Here is a 25843-nt window from a genome sequence, read left to right as displayed (position 1 = left end):
TGTGTGTGTGTGTGTGTGTGTGTGTGTGTGTGTGTGTGTGTGTGTGTGTGTGTGTGTGTGTGTGTGTGGAACGTAGCGTGAAATGAGGCACCGCAGAGCTAAAGGTACACTTTGTACTTCCTCTTGATCCTGAAACACACACACACACACACACACACACACACACACACACACACACACACACACACACACACACACACACATGCACAAGCACACTCATACGCTCATTCCATCCTGTCTATCTACGGTTCTCTTCCTCCTCCTCCTCCTCCTCCTCCTCCTCCTCCTCCTCCTTCTCCTCCTCCTCCTCCTCCTCCTCCTCTTCCTTCTTCTCTTTCTCTGTGTCCCCAAGCGCCCGGGAGCCTCAGGTAGCCTCGTCATCTCGTCACAAACACAGGAACAGGCGCGGCGTGGCTTTGTTCCTCACTCAGCATTGCCAGGGTCATTTTTTCCAGCTTTGCCGCATCGTATCTCAGCGGCGTGACAATTTAGTGGCAAGGTAGCGGCGCGGGGGCGTGTCTCTGCATCACTGTGTGCGTGCATTGTGGACGTGCACGTAACCGGATGCCGTGGTTGTGCCTCGACTGTAAGAGTGTGTGTGTGTGTGTGTGTGTGTGTGTGTGTGTGTGTGTGTGTGTGTGTGTGTGTGCGTATGTCTGCGTTGGGTTTTGCTCAGTCGTTTGATGGATTCCCTCCAGCAGTGCTCAGTAAACGGACACACGAGTGAGCGAGTGAGTGCGTTGACAGAACAGTGAAGGACGCCCGCATCAGGAACCCCGGCGAGGTAGTCTATTCATGGTGGCGGTCGTCGCTGCCGCCACCAGCTGATGTGTTGACGAACTTAAGCGATTAAGTGACGACCACGAACACACGAAACTGCAGAAGGCGAGGCCGGTGAGGCGTCCCTACTGAGCCTCCCGTGCCGGCCTCCCTCACCCCTGGCACTCTGACCCTCCCCTTCCCCAACGCCGCCATGCCTATCCCAATGCTAAAGAGCCTGAACAGGGCCCCCGGAGACAGAAGAAGTATCGGCGTAGGGGTCGGCCAGCCCCCAGGGTCGGGCCGGAACCTCCGCCCTCATCCCTGGTCCGGAAGAGTTGGCACGCAGGTAAGGCCCTCCAGGTGTTGTCATTAAGGTGGTGGTTGTGGTGGTGGTGATGATGGTGATGGTTATACTTCGGTGGTAATGACGGGACAGAAAACCATTGTGGCAGTGAAGATTGCGTGGTTTTGTGGAGCTTTTGTGTGGGTTGTGGTGCACTGGTGGGGATGGGGGGGTCTGGTGGCACTATAAGAGATGCTTATGGTTCTACTTAGTGGTAATAAGAACCCAAAGACTGTATTTAATAGTAGTAGTAATGTCTGTGATGATAGGCGTACTGTAAAAAAAAAGTACTTTGTATTCAGTCCATTCCCTAGGCAAGCAATATTATGACATCAATCTCCCAGGTAAAAATAAACAGATAAACACAATTTTTTTATTACCAACACTCTTCATCAGTTTCTTAATACTTAAAACACAACATCAGGTAGTAGAAGAGACATTTGAATCCACTTTTTGCATCGACATTTCCCCGGGACAAGTGTAGCCGGGAGATGGTGAGCGGCAGACATTCCTGGGATGCACCAAGGCGGAGGATAGGCAGCGGGAAAATGGCCCCAATTTAGCAGTAATTTGGTTATCTTGTGGGAGTGTCTTGAGGCATCCCGGGAGACGTGACCAAGGGCGTAACGGAGCTCTAAGTTATCCTGGTTCTCCTCCTCCTCCTCCTCCTCCTCCTCCTCCTCCTCCTTTGCATACTGCCAGGAAGTCACGGTTGTCGAGTTTTTGGACCCAGAGGAAAAAAATAAACCGAGCATTATTTCTTTCCTGCTTATTTTCCCCACATATCCCTTCATCATCATTTTTTTCCCTCTCTCTTCTTATGTTCAAGTTCTGTGTCCTCTCCTTCCACCGTCCCTCGAATTTTTCCTCGTCATTCTCTTTCGCTCCCTCTCCCTCCTTCGCTCCCTCCACTCGTCCCTTCTCTCTTCCTGTTTTCTCTCCTCCACTCTTCTTTTCTCACACTTCCTCGCCTCGTTCTTCCAATATTGCCAGTCTCTCTCTCTCTCTCTCCTCTCTCTCTCTCCTCTCTCTCTCTCTCTCTCTCTCTCTCTCTCTCTCTCTCTCTCTCTCTCTCTCTCTCTCTCTCTCTCTCTCTCTCTCTCTCTCTCTTCTTCTTCCTTCCATATATTTCAAGTGAGGACAGCCTTGAAGCATGTTAACCTGGGATGCACCGTAATTATCGTAAAGTTTGCGTCATTAACTTCTTGTCCTCCCATCAGGCCGTGTTTTGTTGATATGTCGCCTCCCTCCTCCTCCTCCTCCTCCTCTTCTTCCTCTTCCTTATCCCTTCATCGTCTCCTTCAGATATTTTTTCTTTATTTTTTGCGCTGTCATTATTATTATTATTATTTCTTTTCCTTTTAACGTTGTGCCTTCCTACATATTGTCACGTGTGAGAGTAATGTTAGGTATTGCATCATTTGTCATTGTGTGTGTGTGTGTGTATGTGTGTGTGTGTCAAACAGTCAAACAATCAGTTAGTTCCACACAAACAAGCTCGCAATACACTCATAAAAGACAGCCAGTCACTACAACCCAGTCACTTAAGGGAGTCAATCAAGCTACCGGTCAAAAACAGAACCAGAGACCCTCAAATGCCTTACCGTAGACACCAATCAGGTGACAATCCTTCTATCAGACTCACCGTAAGCCGCTACCTGCCACAAAACAATCCCATCCCATGCCAGTCACGTCTCCGGAGCTTCTTTACCCACGGCCCAATCACGTCCCGTTTTTGAGACAACTGACCAATCCCGTCACGTCCATCTGGTGTCAGGCGGCGCGCTAGCCAATCAAGATGACTCCTTACGGCAGCCACATCACGTTCTTCTTGTGAGCTTGGGACACGTCTGCCAGGATGAGAAGGGGAAGGAAAGACGGAGAAAAACAAAGAAGGAAAACAAAGGAGGAGGAAAAAAATGCATGAAAATAAAGATGGTACAGATACTGGGAGTGAGAAAAATAGGAATAAAAAAAGGGAAAACTGAAAAGAAAAAAACAAAGGAGTAAAAAAAACAGGAAAACAAGAGAGGAAAGTAAAGAGAAAGGTAGAAAATTATTAAACAGTAAGAAATTATATCAAAAGACATCACGGTTATAAAATTAAAAAAAGACATAGAAAGAAGATGATGAACAGAAAGGGAAGTAAATACAGAGAAAGAGGAAAAATGAAGGAAATAAAAAAGATGGGAAGGAATTTAGAAACCTCAACAAAAAATAAAAGATCAAAATACAAAAAAAAACAAGAACAGAAAAATGCGAGAGGAAATAAAGGAAAATATAAAAAAAAATAAGAAAAAGAAATAACACAGATATTTTGAGATGCACGGAGGAATTTAGAAAGAATAACACCAAAAGAATAAAACAAGTGAAGCAAGACATGACAAGAACGAATAAATGGAATTGGACAGAGAACACAGTGATAAAGAAAGAGAAGAGAAAGACGTGGATAAGATAAAAAGAAAAAGAAGAGAGAAAAAACAAGAGGTTGCAGACAAGGAGAGGAGGAAATGACGAATGAGAATGAGTAGACAGAGGAAGAAAGAGAGGGAGAGTTGAGGAAAGTGAAGAAAGGGCGCTCAAGAAAGAGTGAAGAGAAGAGAAATGAAGAAGAAGAAGAAGAGAGGAAGAGTTAAACCTGCAATCATGGCGCCAAATACCGGAAGTGGAGGCAAAATTATCGTCGGAAGTAGATGCTGAACACACACACACACACACACACACACACACACACACACACACACACACACACACACACACGGAAGATAGTCAATATGATCCTGCGTAATTCAAACATCAAAGTAAATTACATAATGAGAATTTATTTGTCTTTTTGATCCAGGTAATGTTTCTAATTGGACAGGTGTGTGCTACTTAGATCACCTGTGAACTTGAAGTTACATGCATCATTACGCATTTCACAGTACGTCAGTTTATTAATGTTGTGTAATCTCTCTCTCTCTCTCTCTCTCTCTCTCTCTCTCTCTCTCTCTCTCTCTCTCTCTCTCTCTCTCTCTCTCTCTCGCTCTCGCTCTCGCTCTGAATGCGGGTGTACATTAAGTTCAATGTATTGTTACCATCACACACTCCCTCGGTATCTATGTTATGCGAGGCGAAAAAACAAGAGTGCTGGCGACGCGAGTTGTTAATTGCAGGCAGGTAACCTTTAGGAAGCAGAGGCATGAGCAGACAAGGATCGCTGGGGGAAGATAATCGTGGTAACATGTGATAAGATGTAAGATACGAACGATCACCGGGAGGAGCGGAAGAAGGAGGAAGAGGAGAAGGAGGAGGAGGCTCAGAATTAAAAAGGAGTAGATGTAGAAGCAGAAAGTGGAATTAACGTGAGAAGAATAAGAAATTTGTTGGCATAGGAGGAAGAAATCGTTAGATGGAGTAAGAAAAGGAGGAGGAGGAGGCTTGAAATTAGAAATAAGTAAATGCAGAAGCAGGAAATGGAAGCAATTTAAGAATAAGAAATAGTAATGGCGCAGGAGAAGAGAGATAACTAAAAAAAAAAAATGGTGAGAAATAAAAAAAAAAAGATTGAGAAGAATAAAAAGAAAAAGAGTAATGAGAGACGCAGAAAACAGAGTCAGTGTAAAGAGAGAGAAAAAAAAAACTTATTTAGGGTAACAATTTTCCTTTTTCTTTTTTTAGCTTCCCTTCACGTACAGACGTCTACAGAAAAGTGATAAAACACATTAAGACTCCAACTAGCGTCACCTGCACCCGTCTGTGTGTGTGTATGTGTGTGTGTTAGTATGGCAGGGTCGTGCACTCATAATTGGGAGGGTGGGAAAAGGAAAAAAGGGGAGGATGTGAGGCGTGAGAGGAAGAGAAGAAGAGAAGAGGAAGAGGAGGAGGAGGAGGAGGAGGAGGAGGAGGAGGAGGAGGGTGAGGAGTGGGATCTGCCAACACACACAGGTGAAAAAGTTGAATCAGGTGTGCTAATTAGAGGCTATGGGTGGTGATGTAATGGTGGTGCAGTGTGTCCCTCTAGCGGTCATAGTGGTGGTGTGACCCTGTGGTGTGACCATGTGGTGTGACCTTGGGGTGCTCTTAGGTGACCTGCGGGCGGTGGGACTCAGCTGGGCCGTCGTGAGTGACAAGAAACCCGAGGGGCGAGTAACGGTCACCTTTCCTCCTCCTCCTCCTCCTCCTCCTCCTCCTCCTCCTCCTTCTTCCTATTCTTCCCCTCCTCCCTACCTGCCTCCTATACCTCTTGCCTCTTGTACTCCCTTCCTCCTCCTTTTTCTGACACCTTTCACCTCTCTCTCTCTCTCTCTCTCTCTCTCTCTCTCTCTCTCTCTCTCTCTCTCTCTCTCTCTCTCTCTCTCTCTCTCTCTCTCTCTCTCTCTCTCTCTCTCTCTCTCTCTCTCTCTCTCTCTCTCTCTCCATAACACCCTCTTTCATACACTCGCCCATACACTTCTTTTTCCCCCTCCCGTTTCTTGCCACCCCTCCAGCTCACGCCCTCCCTTGCAGCCGCCTCATTCCCTCCCCTTGACCTCCTCGCCCTGCCATAACGGAAGGCTCTGTTCTACATGCTGCGCCGACACACATCCCCCTTACTCTGGAAATGTAGCAAACTGTACTCGTGTTTAATTCAAGGGGTCACCTGTTACCTTAGAATGGGGGAAGGGGGCATGAGGGGTCGTTTGTGTGTTTTCCTAAGTATATTTGTTAATTTATCTTTGTGTGTGTGTGTGTTGTGTGTGTGTGTGTGTGTGTGTATGTGTGTGTGTGTGTTCTGGGATATTATTAGGTTTAATTTGTTAGTTTGTTCCTGAGTTTCATCCGTGTTGTTTGTAATCTTAGCTTGGAATGCAATTACGTACGTGTGTTTTGTGTGTTAGTGTGTGTTTATGCGTGTTTTATTTTGTTTCGCCTTGTTTTGCCTCGTGTTGTGTGTAATTAGTGTTATCTCGGTAGCTAGGTGCTGCAAGGTCGTGGTGGTGGTGGTGGTGATAGTGGTAGTGACAGGAACAAGCAAGTGACATTACATTATACGAGATAGTGATTGTAATCGTCGCGGTGGTGACTTGAGCAACAGAAGTACTGGTGATGTAGTGCTGATGGTGATAAGGGCAAGCAAGTGACATTATCATAACATTAGCATAACACAATTACTATTCACCACACCCCGTCACCGTAATGCTCCTCTCATGAACAGTAGCCAACATTGCGAGACAGTGATCAAGGTGTCTGGTGGTAGTCAATGTGTGGTGGGAATGACAGGGCGGCGCTGAGTACCATCACACCAGCATGATCACTATTCACCACTGCCTTTCTACTTGATGTTACGCTTATTGGCAGTTCCTTTCAGCACACTAACCCCCTCACACACCCTTCCCTCATTACCCCATCACCGGGAAGCCAACATACACTTATCCCCTCACACCCTTACCCCTTCACTCTCACACACCCGCCCACACGCCCTGAAGCCACAACCCCTCCCTCTCCACCTATCCCACTACCAACGTGACCTCATTTTCCCCTCAAGCTCCTTCAGATTTCTCTTTATTGTCCATTATATTTCCGTGCTTTTTATTCAAGTTTCACCCGCCACGCCGCGCCCTGACATATTCCGTCCCACCCGCCCGACGCCCCGAGGGATTCACAGCAGGGGTTTGAGTGGCTGTGTGAATGAAGTTAGTGAAGTCAGTCGTGTGTCAGTCCCTGTTGATCCTTATTCTATCAATTTTTTGGTGAGAGAGGTTTCTGTGAGTTTATTTTACTTAATGTTGTTGTAGATCAAAGTTCCTTACATGTAGAAAGTAAGTGTTAATACCAGAAACGATGTATGGGTACTAGGAAAGAATTATGAGCTAGGGATTAGGCATGAGTACTAGCGGTAAGTCATGAATACTTTAGTGAGCTGTGAATACTAGAGTGAGTTGCACGAGTAGGGAATGCCAAGGGTGAGTCAATGAATAAGCGTATAGAGCGACCTTTTCCTTGTGTGTGTGTGTGTGTGTGTGTGTGTGTGTGTGTGTGTGTGTGTACGTGACCAAGGAGACTTACCAGGTAGTGTGTTTACGTACGTATCGCGAATGATCACCTGGGAAGGAGAAAGGAAGACAGCTGACCATCATCTCCTTTCCCTGAGCCACTCCCCCTGTACCTCCCCCGTCCCATTCTTCCGCCACCCACGGGGATGACCCTCCCTCGGTTGGGCAGTGACTCGTCCGCTCTCACCGTAATAAAAGTAAAGAAAACGTCCATTTTTTTGCCAGAAATGTGACGGTAATAAAAAAAAAAGCCATGACAGGTAATGTGTGATGCGGGGAACCTCAAGGCAAGCACGAAAAACTGTTTATTTAAGGCGAAACAAGACAGGCGGAGGGTAAATAACTAGAGAGGAGGGAGGGAGGGAGTGAGGGAAAGAGAGAACCACCTGTTATTCTGTGTCCGTCAACTATTGAAGATAAGTTTATCTACGTGGTGTACCTGGACCGCCTCTCGCTCACCCCAAGGCGCTGATCGTAAACGTGATAAGCTGCGGGGTCTTGTTTTTCACGAGGCGCCTTTGTGTTGCTGGTCCAGGATCTGTGTGCTGCGGGGAGGCCTTGGTGGAGGCTAATGTGGTGATTTACAGACCCCGCTGCCGACCAGGGAAGGGAATTTGAGGGTCTTTGGGAGTCTTTGGGGGGTCTTTGAGGAAGGGAGGGCCACCACCACGGGGCACACAGGTGTTGGTATCCCGCGGCCAGTCTCAGGTGTGGCTTATCACTCTATGATTGGCAGGTAACGTTTGTGTTGGGAAACCAAGATTCTGCCGGTCAAAAGGTGTTCGTTTTATCTTGTATTAGCTATTGGTTGCTTCGGAGAGGAAAGATAGAGAGCCTTTTATTCCTTGACCGAAAAAAAATATTGGGGTCTATTGTACATTCAGGAGATGCGGGAAGAAAAGAAGGCGAGGCGAAAAAGGAAATTGAGAAGAGATGGAAAATAACGGGTGGAACGGAATGGAAACCTACAATTGCCACTGAGGAATTGATGGTTGTGTGTTACAGTAACGCCGGGAGGAGGAATAGAAGGAGACGGCGGAGGAGGAGCATCTTGTGGTGTGGACACTGGCTGTCAGATGGAAGGGAAGATATATAGCGGCGGGGCGTTAGGGTTGGCGCGGCCTCGGACTTCGGACGGCCAGATTGAGGGCTTTTTTTTGTACAACGGCGTCAGGGATTTGTGCGTGTGTAAGCTGCTGCAGGACCTTCCAGGCTTATCTCGACGTGTCTAACTGAACGCTTCCAATTTACCGTGTCAGGAGGAGGATGTGCTGAGGCTTTATAAAATGTTCGCCGAATTTGTGAGCCGCCCCGTCTCCCGCGCAGCCTCGCCAGCCTCCCGCACTTCAGCTTACGGGTTCGCGTGATGCGTGATGAGGTGTAATTTGTTTCCCGCCTCGAAATGGCTGCAAGAAGTGAGGACTTGGGCAGCACGCGAGGCAGGACGGAACTGCCTCGTTGTGGTGCAATGGCGGGGGACCTGCCTTCGGAAATCAATACTCTAGATTAGTATAATTTCCCTTACTGTTTATGAATGGGGGAATTTCCTTTTTCGTCACGGCTCTGTGTGTGTGTGTGTGCGTGCGTGCGGGGTTGGAGGGTAGCATGACTCTCCGTCCCAGCGATACCAGACACACGTACACACAATCAGTATACGGGCAGCTGGGCGGCCACTTATCTCCGTCATCACCTAAAATTATGCAGCACGTTGGGAGTGAGTTATGCGTCCCCGCCACGACTACCTGATGCGCGGCGTGCGGCGAGGCGAGGCGAGGCAAGTGGTGAGCGGCAGCTGGCTCGCGCGCCCTCGTGACCGGCTGGCTGGCAACATAAGCTTGACCGTCACCTCCTGCACCGTCAGGAGATACTTGAGACCTGAGCTAATTAATCACCGTACCTTAAATTTTCTAGTCTCTGATTACCTTATGTTTCCGTCTCACGTTTATCTGTTAGTCTTTCAGTAGCAGGAAGTTTCATTTGTGCAGGACATGCGGGTGTGACTGAGTGTAAGTGTGTGAGTGTGGTGGGTGGGCCGTGCGTGCAGGGCTTCTGGTGTTACGCCCACGCCCGGGGCAGTATCGTGTTGCTGGAGGGATGGAGGCGGTGACGTTACAAAGGCTTGGTTAGCACACTCTTCCTGCCGCAGCCCACCCCGAGGCGAGGCTTCCCTGGCACTAATATTTCTTTCTGCAACTGGTTCTGGCGTCTGCGTTTGTCTGCTACTGGTGTTACGCACTGCTGCCACGAGTTACAGGTGTTAGCAAGCATCGAGGGGCGTTCCCAACCTTGACTGCCTGACGGAAGGGGCGCGGGCCTCCTGGATACACGCTCAGGAGTATCAGGAAGGAGTGTAATTAAGGTGTAATTGTTCCAGGACGTATAAGGAAGGTAGCAGTGTGATGTTTTTTTTTGTTTTTTGTTTTTTTGTCATAATGCGTTTGGGCGTCTTCATGACAGCGATACGACATCCGGTGCTGTCTTGTGGCGATAATTGTATGTGTGGGGTTTTTGTCTCCCTGTGATTGTTGGTGTGTGTGTGTGTGTGTGTGTGTGTGTGTGTGTGTGTGTGTGTGTGTGTGTGTGTGTGTGGAGACGGATGAGCAGTAAGAACGGAAGACAAAGATATGTATGGATCAGAGAAGAGAAGGAAAGAGGAAAGAGGAAACACACATCACAGAACCTAAGCTGATTACTACCCATTCCAACACACCCCAGCCCCCCCCACAACCCCCAACCCCCAATCATGCTCCGGAGGCAGGGGAAGCAGAACAAGGTGAAGGGGTGGCGGGGGGAAGCTACAGGAGACGTTACTGAATTTTTATCCACGGTGCTTGGCAGATGGTGGGCGGGAAGCTGTGGGCTGTGGGCGGGTTGGTGGTGTGGGGTGCGGTTTGGGTGTAAAGTGGGTGACGGGGTGGAAGACTTACATTGTGGGGAGCTTGTGGGGTTAGATGGAGGGGTGAGGTACCAGTGTGGAGCATGGAGGGAAGCAGGTGGCGAGGAGGAAGAGGTGGAGTGAGAGGGAGAGAGGGGGGGAGGGGGAGGAGTGTTGTAATAGTGAGGGAGAGGGATGGGTACAGCCAGGTGGTGGGGAGGAGGGGTAGGGGGGGTTGTCAGGGTCACATCATGCATACAAAGATGAGGTGATTGTATTAATTACCTGGAGAAAATGTTGCCCCAGATCACATCACCTGCTTGCGAGAGAACGTCACCTGTCTTTCATGCAACGCAGTACACCAACTCTTTTTTTTCCCCTTTTTTTTTCTTTCTTTCCTCCTTTCATTTATTTTATTTTATTTTTTCTCTTTATACGATGTGGGAGGATGTTGGTGGAGCCTTTACTACACACGCACACACACACACACACACACACACACCTTTATTTCAATCACCCTTTACAATACCACAACAAAAATACAGGAAATAACAAATAACATTACACAACTTAATAAAAAAAAATAAAAAAAAAGCACTTGTATTCTCAAGGACAACCAGGCGGGAGTCGAACACGTACAAAATATCCCAGGATGGTCTAGGATGGTCGTTTTTTGGATGGTCTTTCTAGGATGGTCGTTCTAAAACAGGAAGGTCTAATACGGTCATTCTAGGATACGTTAGGATGGTTGTTCTCGTGCTAGGATACTTTAGGATGGTTCTTCAGGTTCCCTCGGGAGCTGCAGCAGACGAGTACATGAACTTCCAAATTGTCTTCATCATTCCCTTACGTTCCCTCCTGCGGTGAAGCTACCAGAAGACGGAAGGGAGTTGTCATTACACGCCAATTTACTCGAGTCTTCTTAATGTCCTGTATACAATCTTCTTTTCCTTCTTTTTTTGTCTTTGTCTTCGTGATATACAAATGCTAGAGCCGTTTGAGTTATCCGCTTCTTGTTATCTGCTTGCTATCTTCTCTAATCTCAAGTGTAGTTAACCACTGTATCGCTCAAGGCTAATAGTTGATGGTATTTGATCCAAAGCTTTTAATGTGAAGGCCTGAAATCGTATGTATTTTATAAAGTGACTGGATTCTCTGTCTCTCTCTCTCTCTCTCTCTCTCTCTCTCTTTATTTCTAGTTTGTGTATTTATTTATTTATTTTTCAGATTTGCATGTGCGATTGACTTTTTTATCGTGGGCGTGCTTGCGTGCGTGCGTTGCTTGCGTGCTGGCGTTGCTCCGTGGCTCTTCCAAGCACCCCACGCTGCTGGTATTATCCACGCGAGTTTCCCATTTTTGTCTCCTGATTGCGTAATGAGTCTCCTTGCGCTGTCATGGCCAGAGTCGATGAAAACACCACTTTTACTACACTCGTCCTGTTTTCCCCTCAATCAGTGCAGAAGCCGTTGCAGTGTTGCCAGTTAACCAAGAAGACGCTAAACAGTAGAGGGAACAGAAGGTTGCTACTCAATTCACTGCGATGGTAGCTGAGTTTATGTGGATTACTTTTTTTTACCTCTCAACGTTGATTGCCTGATTGCCGACCTTCGCCACACCTGCTTTCACTCCCCCGAGACACACGCCCCCTCCCTCACAGTGCCCACGTGCCCGAGTCTCGCGGTGTCCAGCTGGTGGCAGGCTTCGAGAAGACCTGTTTCGTTTTTTGTCGGGTTGAATTTGAGGTTCTTTACTGGTTTGTTTGTCTGTTTGTCTGTTTGTCTGTTTGTCTGTTTGTCTGTTTTGGGAATATTGTTGCTGTTGTGTTTATTTTTAGTGATTTCATAGCAGCAAAATACTAAATACAGGCAGTCTACTTTCTCTCTCTCTCTCTCTCTCTCTCTCTCTCTCTCTCTCTCTCTCTCTCTCTCTCTCTCTCTCTCTCTCTCTCTCTCTCTCTGACTTAACTAACAAAAAATTGCTTATCTAGATCCTTCAGTTGTTGTTTTTTTTTCCTTTTTCTTCTTTTATTCTTCTATTTGCTTTATTTTGATTACTGTTATATACTTTTCTTCTTTTATCCATTATTACTTGACTTCTCTCGACATTTTTTACTGCTATTTTCTTCATTCCCTTCTTTATTCGTTTTCTTTCTACCTACCATTCGCTACCGACATGAACTCTCCACCCCTTTACGGCCTCCTCCTCCTCCTTCTCCTCCTCCTCCTCCTCCTCCTCCCTGACCTTCACCTACCCTCATCTCCTCCTTCCCTACTTCTCCTCTTCCTCCTGATGCGGGTTATTTTGGCCTCATGACCTTCCACCTCCTTCATCACCCTTTGTTTTCCTTCCCATTCGTTCCCTTGTCTTTAATTAATTTCTCTTCCTCTCTTTCGCCGCTTTGTAATTTTCGATTTCCTTGTGTTCAGTTTATTTTTCTTTACTTTGATTTTATGTTGATTGTTACAAGATGGTTTCATTTATTTATGTGTATCATTTTCGTGTAATTTTCTTTTATCATTTTCTTTCGTTTGTTTGTCTTTATGCTTCTTTGGTATTTCATTCATTTTCTTATTTTTTTTCTTTTATTTGTGTTATTCTTTTATGTATTCATCTTCCTCTTTCTTGATATTATTTTTTTTATCTCTTTTTTTCATTCAATTACTTCTTTTCTTTCTCCATATTTGTTTTCTCTCCCTCTCTCCCTCTCTTTCTCTCCTCGCAAACCCTTTTTTTTCCATCCTCCTTTTTCTTATCCATATTCTCCTTCTCTCCCTATTTCTCCCATACTAGTTCTTAATCCCTTCTCATTATTTGTATTATTCCTCCATTTACTCAGTATTCTCCCTTTACACCTTTCCAAACTCAATCTCCTCCCTTCACATTTTCTTACTATTTATTGTCCTCTACTAGCCCCCTTCTATCCCGCCCTTCACCTCTTCCCTTCTCCCATCTTGCCACACCAGAGCGGAGACACGTACACCACCTCACCTGTATTTACCTGGCGTCGTGATGAGTCCAGCTGTATTATTCCCTTGAAAGTTTTCCTGATTTCCAACTTAAGAGGAGGAGGAGGAAGAGGAAGAGTTGTAGGGGAAGGGGTTGGAGGTGCCGTTATAGCTAATGGTTGTGGGTTTTGGGTTAGTGTTGATGGGAGCGCAAGGTGACGAGGAGGAGGAGGAGGAGGAGGAGGAGGAGGAAGAAGAGGAGAGCCGTTATTGTGGTCTTTAGGGAGGAGACGAGGGAATGTATATATGGGGCTTTTTGTTATGGTGGGAGAGGGTGGGAGGGGTCTGGTGTGTTTGTGTGTGTGTGCGTGTGTGTGTGTTAACAGAATCCAATCTTATATCAACTACCGTGTAACGTTAAGAGAGTTTATGTGAGAGCAAATAACCGCGTGTTATTTCCAGCTCGTGGTTTATATTCTGAGGCATTAAATAAAGTAAAAGTCTGAAAATAATCCTGAGACTAAAGTGGGTGTAAGCTGATTTGCAAACAATGATATAGGATTCGTGTGTGTGTGTGTGTGTGTGGTAATAGAACGAGACTTTTTTTTTTATGTAGGAGGGGAACCGAGCAAGGGCAACAAAATAAAAGAAGAAAAAAAAGACCCACTGAGACGTGCCAGTCCCCAAAAGTCAGCAACAATTTTCGAAAACTGGAGAACAAGTCATAGGAAGCAGGGAATACAGAAGCAGGCAGGGAGTTCCAGAGTTTACCAGACTGACTACAAGTGTTCAGTATTGCTTGGAGAACATTAAACACTGATACAAGAACCTAAATTTGTACATGTTAACCGAATATTAAAAGGAAGCTCATGTATATCAATGCGCTGGGTTAACTATGCTTGAGTGAATGTGCTGAGTTCCCTTCTAAGCGACTAAAACATTTAACCGGATGTTCATTTTTCTCGGTACCGTTCTTTCTTCGTACGCAGCGACCTTGAATATCCTTAAAACTCTTTGTGTATCCAGCGTCTGTAGAGGAATGCGCAGGAACACAACAACCTCAGTGTGTTCGAGTTCACTTTAGTTTATCATTAAAGACAGAGGTTTTCGTTCGAGATGATTAGTGTGCGTATTTGCTTCCTTTATTTTTCGTTATTGTAGAGGAGAAATATTTGAGTTTGTGCTAATAAGAGTACACTTTTTTTTTCTCTCTCTCTTTTTTCATTTTTTTTTTTTTTTTCGTGAAAGACTAAGGTGTGTATTTGTGTCTAAGCCTTCAGGGAATATTTACTGCGCCTTCCTCGGCACCTCAGTTTTGTATAATATTATCACACACCTACGCAATTAACAGTTTCTTCTTGTGAGTGAATAACTTCACTTCATTACCTCATCACCCATTACATCTGGCATTGTATATTTTCAACTCATTACTTCATTTTCCATTAATATATTTTTCTAGTAGTGAATGTAGAGTCTGGTATCGGCTTTCCTTCATCCTATATCGGTAATTATCTTTGGTAATGTATAACTTCACTAAATTACCTCATCATCCATTGTTTCCTCTGGTGCTGTATAACTTCACCGCATTACTCCATCCTCCGGGGCGGGGCGTCGTGCGATATGAGGGAATGAATGAGAGATGCAAGTAAGTGGCGTGGTTGGGAGACTTCCGCCGCCTTGCCGAGAGGGAGACACACACGGCAGGACGCAGCAACGCAGAAAATTACTGTCACTCTTCTTCCTGTGTGTGTGTGTGTGTGTGTGTGTGTGTGTGTGTGTGTGTGTGTGTGTGTGGTATCCTCTCATAATGCTCAGGGAAAAAAAGGGAGGAAAAAAATATAAGCTGAACACCAAAACACCACAAAGGAAACCCCATTGAGCAAAAACTTAATTTCCTGATGAGGTTTGTGCTTTCCTCTCTCTCTCTCTCTCTCTCTCTCTCTCTCTCTCTCTCTCTCTCTCTCTCCTCTCTCTCTCTCTCTCTCTCTCTCTCTCTCTCCTGCACAGCCATTTCCGCGTCAGATCGACTCATTTTGGCATAGAATTTCCGGTGTGAGTGACGCTTGGTAATGGGACAACTGATTTTTTTTATTATTATTTTTTTCGGCTGCGAGCGAGTGTGTGTGTGTGTGTGTGTGTGCGGCAGCCGTGCATTGTGTACCATTCAGCAAGTCATCACCACGAGGCATCTCCCGCGTCATTCCCCTGCATATTTATCTCCATTCCTGCATCCTTCACACCAGCCAGCCTTCCTTCTCCCTTTCCTCCCCGCGTCCTTCCAGCAAATCCTTCCTTCCCTCCTTTCCTTTCTCCTCCCATGTTATTAATAGTTCCCATCCCTCCTTCCCGCCCTGTCTTCCCTCAACCTCCCTTTTTCCCTTTTTCCGTCTCACCTTCCCTTCTATCTCCGTCCCGTGCCCTCAATTATCTAAAAGTCTCAGAAATTGTATATTCTTGGTATATTTATGTATGGAAAACCTTGAAAACTTGTTGTTACATAAAAGGAGACTTGGGTTATTGAAATGTATAAAAGAAAAGTCTAGTTCCTTGTGTATTTGTCTAGTGAAATAAATGTGCGTTATATGGAAGAGAAATAAGCCATTTTTTTCTCCTGGTATATATAAAAAAAAAAAATGTTCCAGCCATGTAAGAAAAATTTAGTCATTGAAAACTGTAGTACATGTAAGAGTAATTAAATCCCCCTGTATATATATACGTACCGAAGAAAAGCACCGCTATATGGAAAAGAAAGAAGTAGAGTTTTGTCTGTCGATATAAAAAGGTGACCCGTTCCAACCGTACAAAAGAAATCTGGTCATTGAAAACTATCATATATAAAAAAAAAAAGTCAGCCTGTAAATATGACCACTAAAAAAAAAAAAAAGAAAATCTACCGTTATATGGAAGAGAAAGAACCCAACTTTTCTCTCCCAATAAAAAAAAAAAAAGTGAGTCATTTCGTCAATGCTGAATAGAGGATGGCGTGAGGTGAGGCATCGTGGCCACGTCCCTTCAGGCTGACGACGCAGATCCTCGCCTCAAACCCCCCCAGACTGATCCCATGTAGACCCCGCCCCACCCTGTCCGTGCCCCCCCCCCAAACCTCCCCTCCTCCAGCCCGGCCCTAATCACCCGGCCCGTGGACAGGTGCTCAATTACCTGCGGCAGAAAGGGGCAGCGTTTAATTGCTGTAATTATTCTAATGAAGCATTCGCCATCCCTACACGGGGCAGCCTTTGTGAACACTGCGGGGCGAGAGGGAGGTGAAGGGGGTCTCTCTCTCTCTCTCTCTCTCTCTCTCTCTCTCTCTCTCTCTCTCTCTCTCTCTCTCTCTCTCTCTCTCTCTCTCTCTCTCTCTCTCTCTCTCTCTCTCTTCATGACACTCGTGAACTGCTTCATAAGGGGAGAAGGGAAGGTTTAATTCCCTTTGTATTTACATCATAATTATTGCTAGAAAAAACGGGATTTCTTTTTCATAAGGAGAGAGAGGAAGGCGGTGTTCTATTGGTGTATTATAATTGCCAGGAGTTATAAGGACAGGAAATGAAATCTGTTCTTCCTTACACATGAAAATAGAAATGTAATGTTCATTTTCAATAATTATCATAAGAAACACAAGGAAAAACACGAGATTATCTTCAAAACTTAAAAATTGCACGAACTTTCACACAAAACACCAAAAATTATCATAACAAATATATTCTAAAAAGACGAGATTTGCCACACCCAGCACTGGAGGAGGAAAAGGTGTTAGCGCGCACCTGTGTTGGAACAGTTGTGGCGCAGGTGTGGCGCGGCAGAGATGACGCAACAACCTTGAGATCATCGTGGCGTTACTACCGACGCCTCCCTCTTGCCTGGGACAGAGAAACAAGAGAACTGATAGGAGTGGCGCCATATCATATTTTTCACTGCTTCTTTGTCTTTTCCTAACCTATTACCTGAGGTCGTTGCCTTACCTGTGTCTGTCTGTCTGTCTGTCCATCTGTGTGTGTGGTGGTATAACTGTTCACACAATCACCACTATCATCATTATCCCACCACCACCACCACCACCACCACCACTCCTCGCCTCAATAAGTCACCTCACTCTCCAAGTTTGCACATTCTCGGTAATGACGTGGTAGTGGTGGTGGTGGTGGTGGTGGTGGTGGTGGTGGTGGTGGTGGTGGGAGTGCATTGTCTCCTTTTGTTACTTGGGAGAAATGAAGGAGAAAAAGAAGGAAGGAAGGCAGAAAGAAAGGAAGGAAGGAAGGAAAGAGCGGAGAATGATGGATGAGAAAATGTGGATATCTTTTTTAATGCCACGAGAGAGAGAGAGAGAGAGAGAGAGAGAGAGAGAGAGAGAGAGAGAGAGAGAGAGAGAGAGAGAGAGAGAGAATGCATTGACTGATGGGAATGGGAAAGAGGAGGGGGAGAAAGAGGAGAAACATGATGGAGGAGGATGAAAGAGAATAAAAGGAGGAATTTTACTAGTGGAAAGAGAGAGAGAGAGAGGAGAGAGAGAGAGAGAGAGAGAGAGAGAGAGAGAGAGAGAGAGAGAGAGAGAGATGGAAGGGGCGGGAAAAAAAAACTCCACGGCCTACTGACCGAAGCTCCTCCTCCTCCTCCTCCTCCTCCTCCTCCTCCTCCTCCTCCTCCTCCTCCTTCGCCGGCTCTCGCAGATCCAACCGGCTTCAGTGGTCAGCCAGCAAGGTAACGCTTCCCTCCCCACTAACATTACTGTCACGACCACCACTTACAAGACTACGACCACTGCACGGTACCGCTGGCAGAGAGAGAGAGAGAGAGAGAGAGAGAGAGAGAGAGAGAGAGAGAGAGAGAGAGAGAGAAAGCAGATGGTGTCACTTAAATTCGTCAGTATTAATAATAGTAGTAAAAATAATAATAACTACCCAATTGTTCTGTAATTCTGGTTATTCTCGCCATATCTCCTGCCCAGTGACGCCATCCCCCGTCCGCTCTTCGCCTTTCCCAGGAAAACGCAGTATGAACAAGGGATGTACTGAGATTTTTTCCGTCTGTTTTTGTTTTTCCGTCGTAAAAACACTGCTCGTTTTGTTTGTCCCTCGTTCTGTGAATATCCGGGATGTGGTAGGCAGTGGTAGCAGTAGTAGTAGTAGTAGTAGTAGTAGTAGTAGTAGTAGTAAATATATTACTAAATTTAAGAATGATAAAACCAAGATGAACCTTCAAAGCCACAACCATCCCTTCCTCCTCCTCCTCCTCCTCCTCCTCCTCCTCCTCCTCCTCCTCCTCCTCCTCCTCTTGCTCCTTCATTACTTCACGTCCTCTTCACACTTACACGAGTTTATTTGTACTAGTAATCACCGCTGCGTCTCGTCCTCGCCCTCCATGTGGCCTCGAGGCGGGTCTCTGGGGCCGACTCTTTGCTTCTTACTTCTCCCCAGCATAGAAAATACTGCACTTCCTCAATTTCCTGCCGCTATTAAGGCTGTTTTGGGGGCTGGAAAGACGGGGACCTGCCGGAACTGAGGAGCTGTGAGTACTCTTATGGAGGAACAAGAGGAGGAAGAGGAGGATGCATGGAAAAGTGTGAAGGAAGATTAAGGGTGACGTGAGCGTGAAGTGACGGTGTTGGTGTGATTGCGTGTCGAGTCTCGCTATGATTTCGGTATAAAGTAGGTGTTTCGCTGTGAATTATAAGGGTTTAGGAGTTAACGGTAAGCAAAGTCCGTCTCTAACTAAGTAGTAAAACATTCATAGACTCTACGGGCCAGTCTAAGCAAATGTTCTTTCTTTAAATCATGAACCTTTTTGAGTGTTGACGACAAAGGTTCTCGCTTCCAGACTTCAAAAGAGACGGAATAGTACAACACGAAAGCTTTGTGTCAGGTAAAGAGATGGACATGGTAGAACATCAAGCTTTTTTTTTGTCTTAAACAGCAGGCGACGTTGCTGGAGTGAAAGCGGTGGTGTGCTGAGCCAGGCCGAGGCAGCAGCACCGGGAGAGGAAAAGTTTTGAAGTATGTTGAGTCTGTTGTTGTGTTAAACCTCATGTGTGTTGGTGTGTTAAGCCTCACTGAAGCGTCAACACAAAGGCAACACACACGGAATATTGACACAAACGCCCTCATTTCTCACCCTGAATGCTGTAAAGAGCTTTCCCTCTCATAATAAGCCGCGTTACATCATTCTATTGTCACCCATTATATTACTGGCGTTTTCTTTACATAATGAAGCCGAGCATTGCGGTGAATAGAGGCCAGTGGTTCTTTGTATAGCTAGCCTGTGTGTTCCTCTTTAGTAAAATGAAGGTGGAGTTTCGTGCCGCGAGGGGTCAGAGGAAGGAAGGGAATCTAATACGGTGCAGGGAAGGGGAAAGGAGGAAGGACGGGACGGAAGAAGGATGTAAGTTAAGCTGTGTAGTGATAAAGAAGGGAAAAAGGAAAAACTAGGGAGGATGGGAATGAAAGAATGAAAGAATAAAGGGTGGGATAATATACGTAAGAGAGAAGAGACAACGAAACAAAACGAATGTGTAGAAAAGAGGAAGACATATTACCAAAGCAAGCAGGAGAAAGAAAAAAAAGTATGGGAAAATAAAAAAAAAAAGATACACGAAAGAATGGAAAGAAGAAGAAGAAGAAGAAGAAGACATATAACTGATGTGGCTGTCAAGAAGGAAGACGAGGAAGGAAACGGAAGGAAGGGGAAAGATTTATACTGGGTGTAGAAAACCCAGAAACTTGGCATATGAAAAGGCCAACGGGGAAGAGGTTCTAGGGAAAATAAAGAGCGGAAAAGGGGAATGTTAGAGAATAAGAAACAGATTTACTGACCTATTTATTATTTTTGGCGCTGCAAGAATGAAATCATAAGACGCCTCAAAGAAAATGTATAAAATGGAAGAATTCACTAAAATATAAGCTGTTATTGTTGTTATTGCAATCAAACAGAGACCGCCACGTGTAGGCCTGATGTCTTCTTGCAACTTCCCTTATTTTCTTATCTTACGTCGTACAGAAAAGCAAAAATACACGGAAAAAAGAAATGTTTACGAAGACAACCAATGAAGGGAAGGTGAAGGGAAAGCCCATAGAAAGAACGGTATAGAGGTGAGGAGGGGGAGGCATGAGGAAGGGAAAGGAAGGAGGAGGTACTTGCACCGTCAGTAGCATTGGTGAGGGGCCGCGGGCAGACCACAGCCGCACAGGAGGTCAACCACTTTTGATGCCTTGCGAGGTTATAACACGAAGGAGGCGGAGGAGGATGGAAGGTTAGTGGAAGAAGTGGAGGAAGTGGAAGGCTAGTAGAGGATGAAACGAACGAGCGGGAGGACTTGGCAGAGAAGTGGAGAAGAATAAGGAAGAGGGGAGCTAAAAGATGGGAAAAAAGAAGAGGCAGGCTAACAGAGAAATTTGCGAAAGAAGAAGGGGAAGAGAAACCATTGAGATAAGAGGGAAGGAGAAAAGATATGGAAAAGCTGCTTGGGAAGGGAAACCAAAGACAGGCAAAAGGAAAAGGAAGGGGAAAATTTACCGGGTTAAAAGAAGGGAAAGAGAGAAAACAAGAAAATCCACGTGGGAAAAGAAGAGGAAGAAGTGAAGAAAACAGAGAAAGGAGGAAAAAAGAATCGTCGTGAAAATAAAAAAAAATAAATGTTCAGTTTTTAGTGAATAAAGAGCGTGCATTCCTCCTCCTCCTCCTCCTCCTCCTCCTCCTCCTCCTCCTCCTCCCACCTGTCCTTGCCTTCACCTGACGCGTTGTGGGTTGACAGGTGGAACTCAGGTAAGCGTGGGAGGGCGCGAGGTTAACGAGGAGGTAAGTGGAGGTGCTCACCGGTGCCCTGTTACCTGGCCACTCGCTAATTGGCTCAGGTAACCATATCAATCGCTCGTTATCTCCAAAAGGCTTGAGGGTGACTGCTCTTGTTAACGTGTGTGTGTGTGTGTGTGTGTGTGTGTGTGTGTGTAGAATTTGGGAAAAAGGTGCATATAGGTGACAATAGCAAGAGAGAGAGAGAGAGAGAGAGAGAGAGAGAGAGAAATATACTCTAAATTCATTCTTATCTTATCACTAACTTCTGAAAACCAAATTTTATATAGAAACTCCTAAACAGTTCCTCAAACCATAGCATTTCTTCTCTCATTCTCTCCTTTCCTCCTCGTATTCCCTCCCTACTTTCCTCCTTTCCTCACACACACACACACACACACACACATTTACTCACTCATTCACGTGCCCTTTAAAACCACGAAGTCAACAAGTCAATTGGAAAAGATGAACGAAAAATAGAGAAAAAAAAAGAAGATGACTTCGTTTATGTGCCGCCACCACCATCACCACCACCACCACCACCACCACCACCACGTCATTAGAGAGAAGTGACGAGGTGACGATGATAAGACCCAAGGGCGCCTCACGATCTGCCCAGTAACGCTGCTGCAGGAGGGGAAATGCACGTAGAGAATGGAAAAAGGGGTCGATTGGAACACACACACACACACACCAAAGACATGAACTACAGCTTTTCACGGACACGGCGTCTTGCTCCTGGCGGTGAAAAACACGAAGTATTCTCTCCTGCTGGCGATGGACGCGTGTAATTGCCACCTACGTCGCCTCTGCCACCCTGCCATTACCCTGTGCTTATTTCCCTTCCGCGGGCGTGGTGGTGGTGGTGGTGGTGGTGGTGGTCGTTTCTTTCTTTCCAATTGTTCAGTTCATATAGCGTGCAGTGAAAGCTCCAGAGAGAGAGAGAGAGAGAGAGAGAGAGAGAGAGAATTAGACTAAATAAACACTGAACGGGGAAAAAACAGAGAGAGAGAGAGAGAGAGAGAGAGAGAGAGAGAGAGAGAGAGAGAGAGAGAGAGAGAGAGAGAGAGAGAGAGAGAGAGACGGTCGCCTTTGAAGTCAGGTTAACAGAAGAGAGAAGAGAGATGACTGCATTGATATCTCAGCCGTGATAAGATCGAGCACAGCAGCAGATGATGGAGTGTGTGGCGAGGACAGACTGACAAGAAAGAAAAAATACGATCTAGAAGTAAAGTAAATATATAAAAGGAAAAATAAACACTAGAAGAATTGTTGGTAAAATGTTTTGCGTTGAATGAGTCTGAATAAGAGATGAGTGAATCTTTGCTAACCTATATAAGCAGGTTTTTTAAGGTTCAGATTCCCATGTGTGATAAATGTGTAAAACGATCTTATTTTAGTTCTTTAAGGTGGTAATAGTAAATAGCTTGAGTTTTTTTTTTTTCTTCTTCTTTTTTTTCTTTTTTTACTCTAGTTTGTCTTATCTTTCTTATTTTTGTGTCCAATTGTGATTCTTTTCTCTTTTTCTTATGAATAACTAAACTGACTGACTGGCTGAGTGAATGAATGAATTAATGAATGACTGACTGACTGACTGATTGACTGAATTACTGAATTAATGAACCATCCAATAACATCTAAATAACTTGCTTACTGATTAGATAATTGACTGAGTGAATTCTTAGCGCCTAGAAGTAATACTCTGGCTTGCTGACTGACTAATAATTATTACAACTATAGTACTAATTGACTGACTGACTGGCTGGCTGATTGGCTAACTGACTACAGTGACTGAATAACTGAATACTCGAATGACTTAACTACTAACAACTGACTGACCTAATTGCTGACGACTGACTGACACTGAATGATCGTCAAGGTAGCGAATGACTGACGGCCGTAGTTGTGACGGGCACGAAGAGGCGCGAAGATGAACCAGAAGATGAGCAACTGTAGAAGGGGACGGGAGGAAGCCAAAGGACGTGAAGACATAAGAGCGGGAAGAAAAACGGGAGGGGGAGTGATGAGATAGAAGAGAGAGAAAGGGAGAGGAAGGAGGAAGCGTTGCGGAAAGAGGAAGAAGGGAAGGGGAGTCGCTATATCATGAAAGGGTTATATTTTTCAGTCATGCCTTCCGGGAAATGAATGTTCGGTCAGCACGACAGATACTCAGATCCCGTTTTCCTTTCCTTTTAGGGGGCAGTGTTTTGTTTACTGGTGATTGATAGTAATAGTAGTAGTAGTAGTAGTAGCAATAGTAGTGGATGTGGTGGTGATGGTGGTGGTGGTGATAAAGATAATATTCTTGTTGTTTTGGTGATAGTGTGTGTGTGTGTGTGTGTGTGTGTGTGTGTGTGTGTGTGTGTGGTTTTATTTATGTCACAAGGACGCGAAGAGACCAACAACCACATAGCTTTATCATGTTTACCAATATCAAGTTCTCTCTCTCTCTCTCTCTCTCTCTCTCTCTCTCTCTCTCTCTCTCTCTCTCTCTCTCTCTCTCTCTCTCTCAGACACTTTCTTCATGTTCTCTTTTCTCATCTTCCGTGTTTCTCCCTCCTCATTACAGTTTCCCTCCTCCTCCTCCTCCTCCTCCTCCTCCTCCTCCTCCTCACAGGTGTTCGTAAACTGGTCTCTCAGTGAGGGCGGGAAAGCTGAAAATTATTCCCTGTACTGCGTCAGGCGTAAGGCGATGAGGAAAGAGGAAAGTAGGTAAGGAGGGGAGGGACGGAGAGGAGGCGCTGGAGGGGAGGCAGGGGAGGGTGGAGATGATTAGAGGTGTTGGAGATAGCGGAGGTCGGGAGAAGGATGATGAAATGGTGGGGGATGCCTTGGGAGAGCCTTCATCTTCACTATCTTTCATCGCTTACGTTAAATTAGATAGTTTAGTCTCATAAGCAGCGAAGGATGGCGGTTTGTTCTTCCTTTGTGTTTCTCTGTGATGAAAAGACCATGTTTAGCTCCTTTTTTTTAGTCATTTCAGTAGCAGGTAGCTTTGTGTGGTGGCAGCAACAGGTGTCTCGCCAAAAATGCACTGGACAGGTGTAGTGGTGGTGGTGGTGGTGGTGGTGATGGTGGTGGTCACTTGTTTTCCACGCCACACCTGCTGCCTTTGTTTGTCCACCTGTTGTGTTTGTTTTTCCTCACCTGTGTGCTGGTTTGTGTTGTCTCAGGTGCGTTTGTTTGTCTTTATTCTTTTCCTTCCCTTAGGTCGTTTCATTATCTTCGTATTGTTTATTTTTTACTGCCTTTTTTCTGTCTTCCTCTTTTATTGTATTTACGTTTACTCATTTCCTTCACTTGACTCGTAAATCTTTCATTGTATCATTTATGTTCTTTCTCTTCCTTCTTATTTCCTTTTTCTTGTGCTTTCTATTCTGTCATTCTTTCCTCTCTTTTGCATTGTTTTATCTCCTTCAGCGATAGACTGAGTGACTGACTGACTGCTTTAACTACTTACCTATTTATTTATTTATTTTAGGAAGTAGGAACACTTTCTTCACCGTCTTTGCCTTATAATTAAGTACAAGTGTTACCTCCCCCTCCCTTACCTTGCTTAATTATCTCCACGTTACCTGGTGGCCAAAATGGTTACCTGGGGAGTTAGCAGGCCCTCCCATTCAGTTTCCTCACCACAAGATTTGTTCCTCCCCTCCCTCTCCTTTCCCTCCCTCCTTCCCTCCGACCCATATCTTCATACCGTCCTCCTTCCTTCCTTCCTTCCTTCCTTCCTTCCTTCCTTCCTTCCTTCCTTCCTTCCCTTCTTCCTTTATCTATTCTCCGTTCGTAGTAAGTTATTATCAAAACTTCCTTTTTTTTCTCACTTTTCCTTCATCCTTTTTCTCCCCTCCCCTGTTTCCTCTCGCCCTCTCCTTCCTTTGTTGTATATTTCATCCCTTTACTCATTATTGTTTCCTCTTCCTCCATTCCTCCTCTTCTACGTTGCCCTTTCGTCATCCTCCTCCCTTCCTTTTCTCTCTAATGCTTTCTCTTTCTCTTGTTCTGTATTTCTCTCCTTCCTTCAGTATTATGTCCTTTGCTTTCATCTATCCTCCCTTCCTATGCCTTATCATCTTCCTCCCCTTCCTTTCTCTTTTATTCATTCTCTCTTCCCAGCCCTAAAATTTATCTCTTCAGTCGTTATCTCGTCTCCTTCAGCCTTTTTACTTCCTCCTCCAAGTGCGCATAGCTCGTGACAGTTGAGCATCGGGTGGCGTCGATTCATCAGGCGCCGGGGAACCACTGAACCGTTTTCTGTAGTTTCAACACCAAGAAACCCCGAGTTAGGGGATCCGACAGTATTTTCTCCGCTAAAGCCTCTTGGATCCCTTATACTGGGTGGCTTGTTGCTGTATGTGTGTGTGTTTGTGTGTTTCCTTAGTTGAGTTTGTGTTGCCTTTTTGTGTGTCTTTTTTTTCCGTTAGATATGTTATTTTTCTTTTTTTTCTTCCATTCATAACGTAAACACACTCCTTTCGTTCAATCCGTTCATATTTTACCGCACGTTCCTTTAATCCCTCGGTCAATCGACACCTTGGTATGGACTAGAGGTTCAGACACAACCAGAACCTTCTTTAGTGGTGTTGAATTCACTCAGAGCTCCTTCCCATAGCGCATCGATCCTCATTTTAGATTACACACAGCACTTCACCGCGTCAGGATTAAGAAGGGAGAGAAAGGAAGAGGGAGGGTGTGCTTATGTTGCTCTGTCACTCCCTTTTGTTTCTTCTGATAGGGTGATGTTGAGAGGAGAGAGGGAAGGAAGGAGAGAGAGGGAGAGGGAGATGGGTGGAAGGAACGGGGGGTGGAAAAAGTGTACCTGTTGTGAATGGAGGTGAGGAGAGGAAGGAAAGAAGCAAGTAAATAGCGTGGAGGAAGAGGAGGGAAGGGGAGATAGGAGAGAAAAAAAGGGAGATGAAGGGAGAGAAGTGGGAAAGGGGAGATATAGGGAGAGAGGGAGAGACACGATGCCCATTTGTCATAGTGATATACAAGAGGGGAAGGAAGACCACTGACCCTATTTAATCACCTCCTCCTCCTCCTCCTCCTCCTCCTCCTCCTGGACACTACAAGTGACCTAAACATTCCTTCAGGAGGCAAAACACACAACATCCACTTCCTCCT

At 45.5% G+C, this 25843-nt stretch overlaps 1 protein-coding gene across 1 annotated transcript in view; it reads left to right on the top strand.

Moving 5' to 3' along the window:
* Positions 1-564: 564 nt before the first annotated feature.
* Positions 565-25843, top strand: part of LOC135090809 (serine/arginine repetitive matrix protein 2-like) — a 59638-nt gene continuing 34359 nt past the window's right edge. The window contains exons 1-2 of the mRNA XM_063987875.1: positions 565-586; positions 914-1108. Coding sequence (XP_063843945.1) covers positions 565-586; positions 914-1108 — 217 coding nt within the window. The remainder of the gene's footprint in view (positions 587-913; positions 1109-25843) is intronic.

This window comes from Scylla paramamosain, chromosome 36 (assembly GCF_035594125.1).
Source record: "Scylla paramamosain isolate STU-SP2022 chromosome 36, ASM3559412v1, whole genome shotgun sequence".
In the NCBI taxonomy this organism is placed as follows: Eukaryota; Metazoa; Arthropoda; class Malacostraca; order Decapoda; family Portunidae; genus Scylla; species Scylla paramamosain.
The sequence above is the reverse complement of the archived record's forward strand: the minus strand, read 5'-3'. Positions and strand labels throughout refer to the sequence as shown.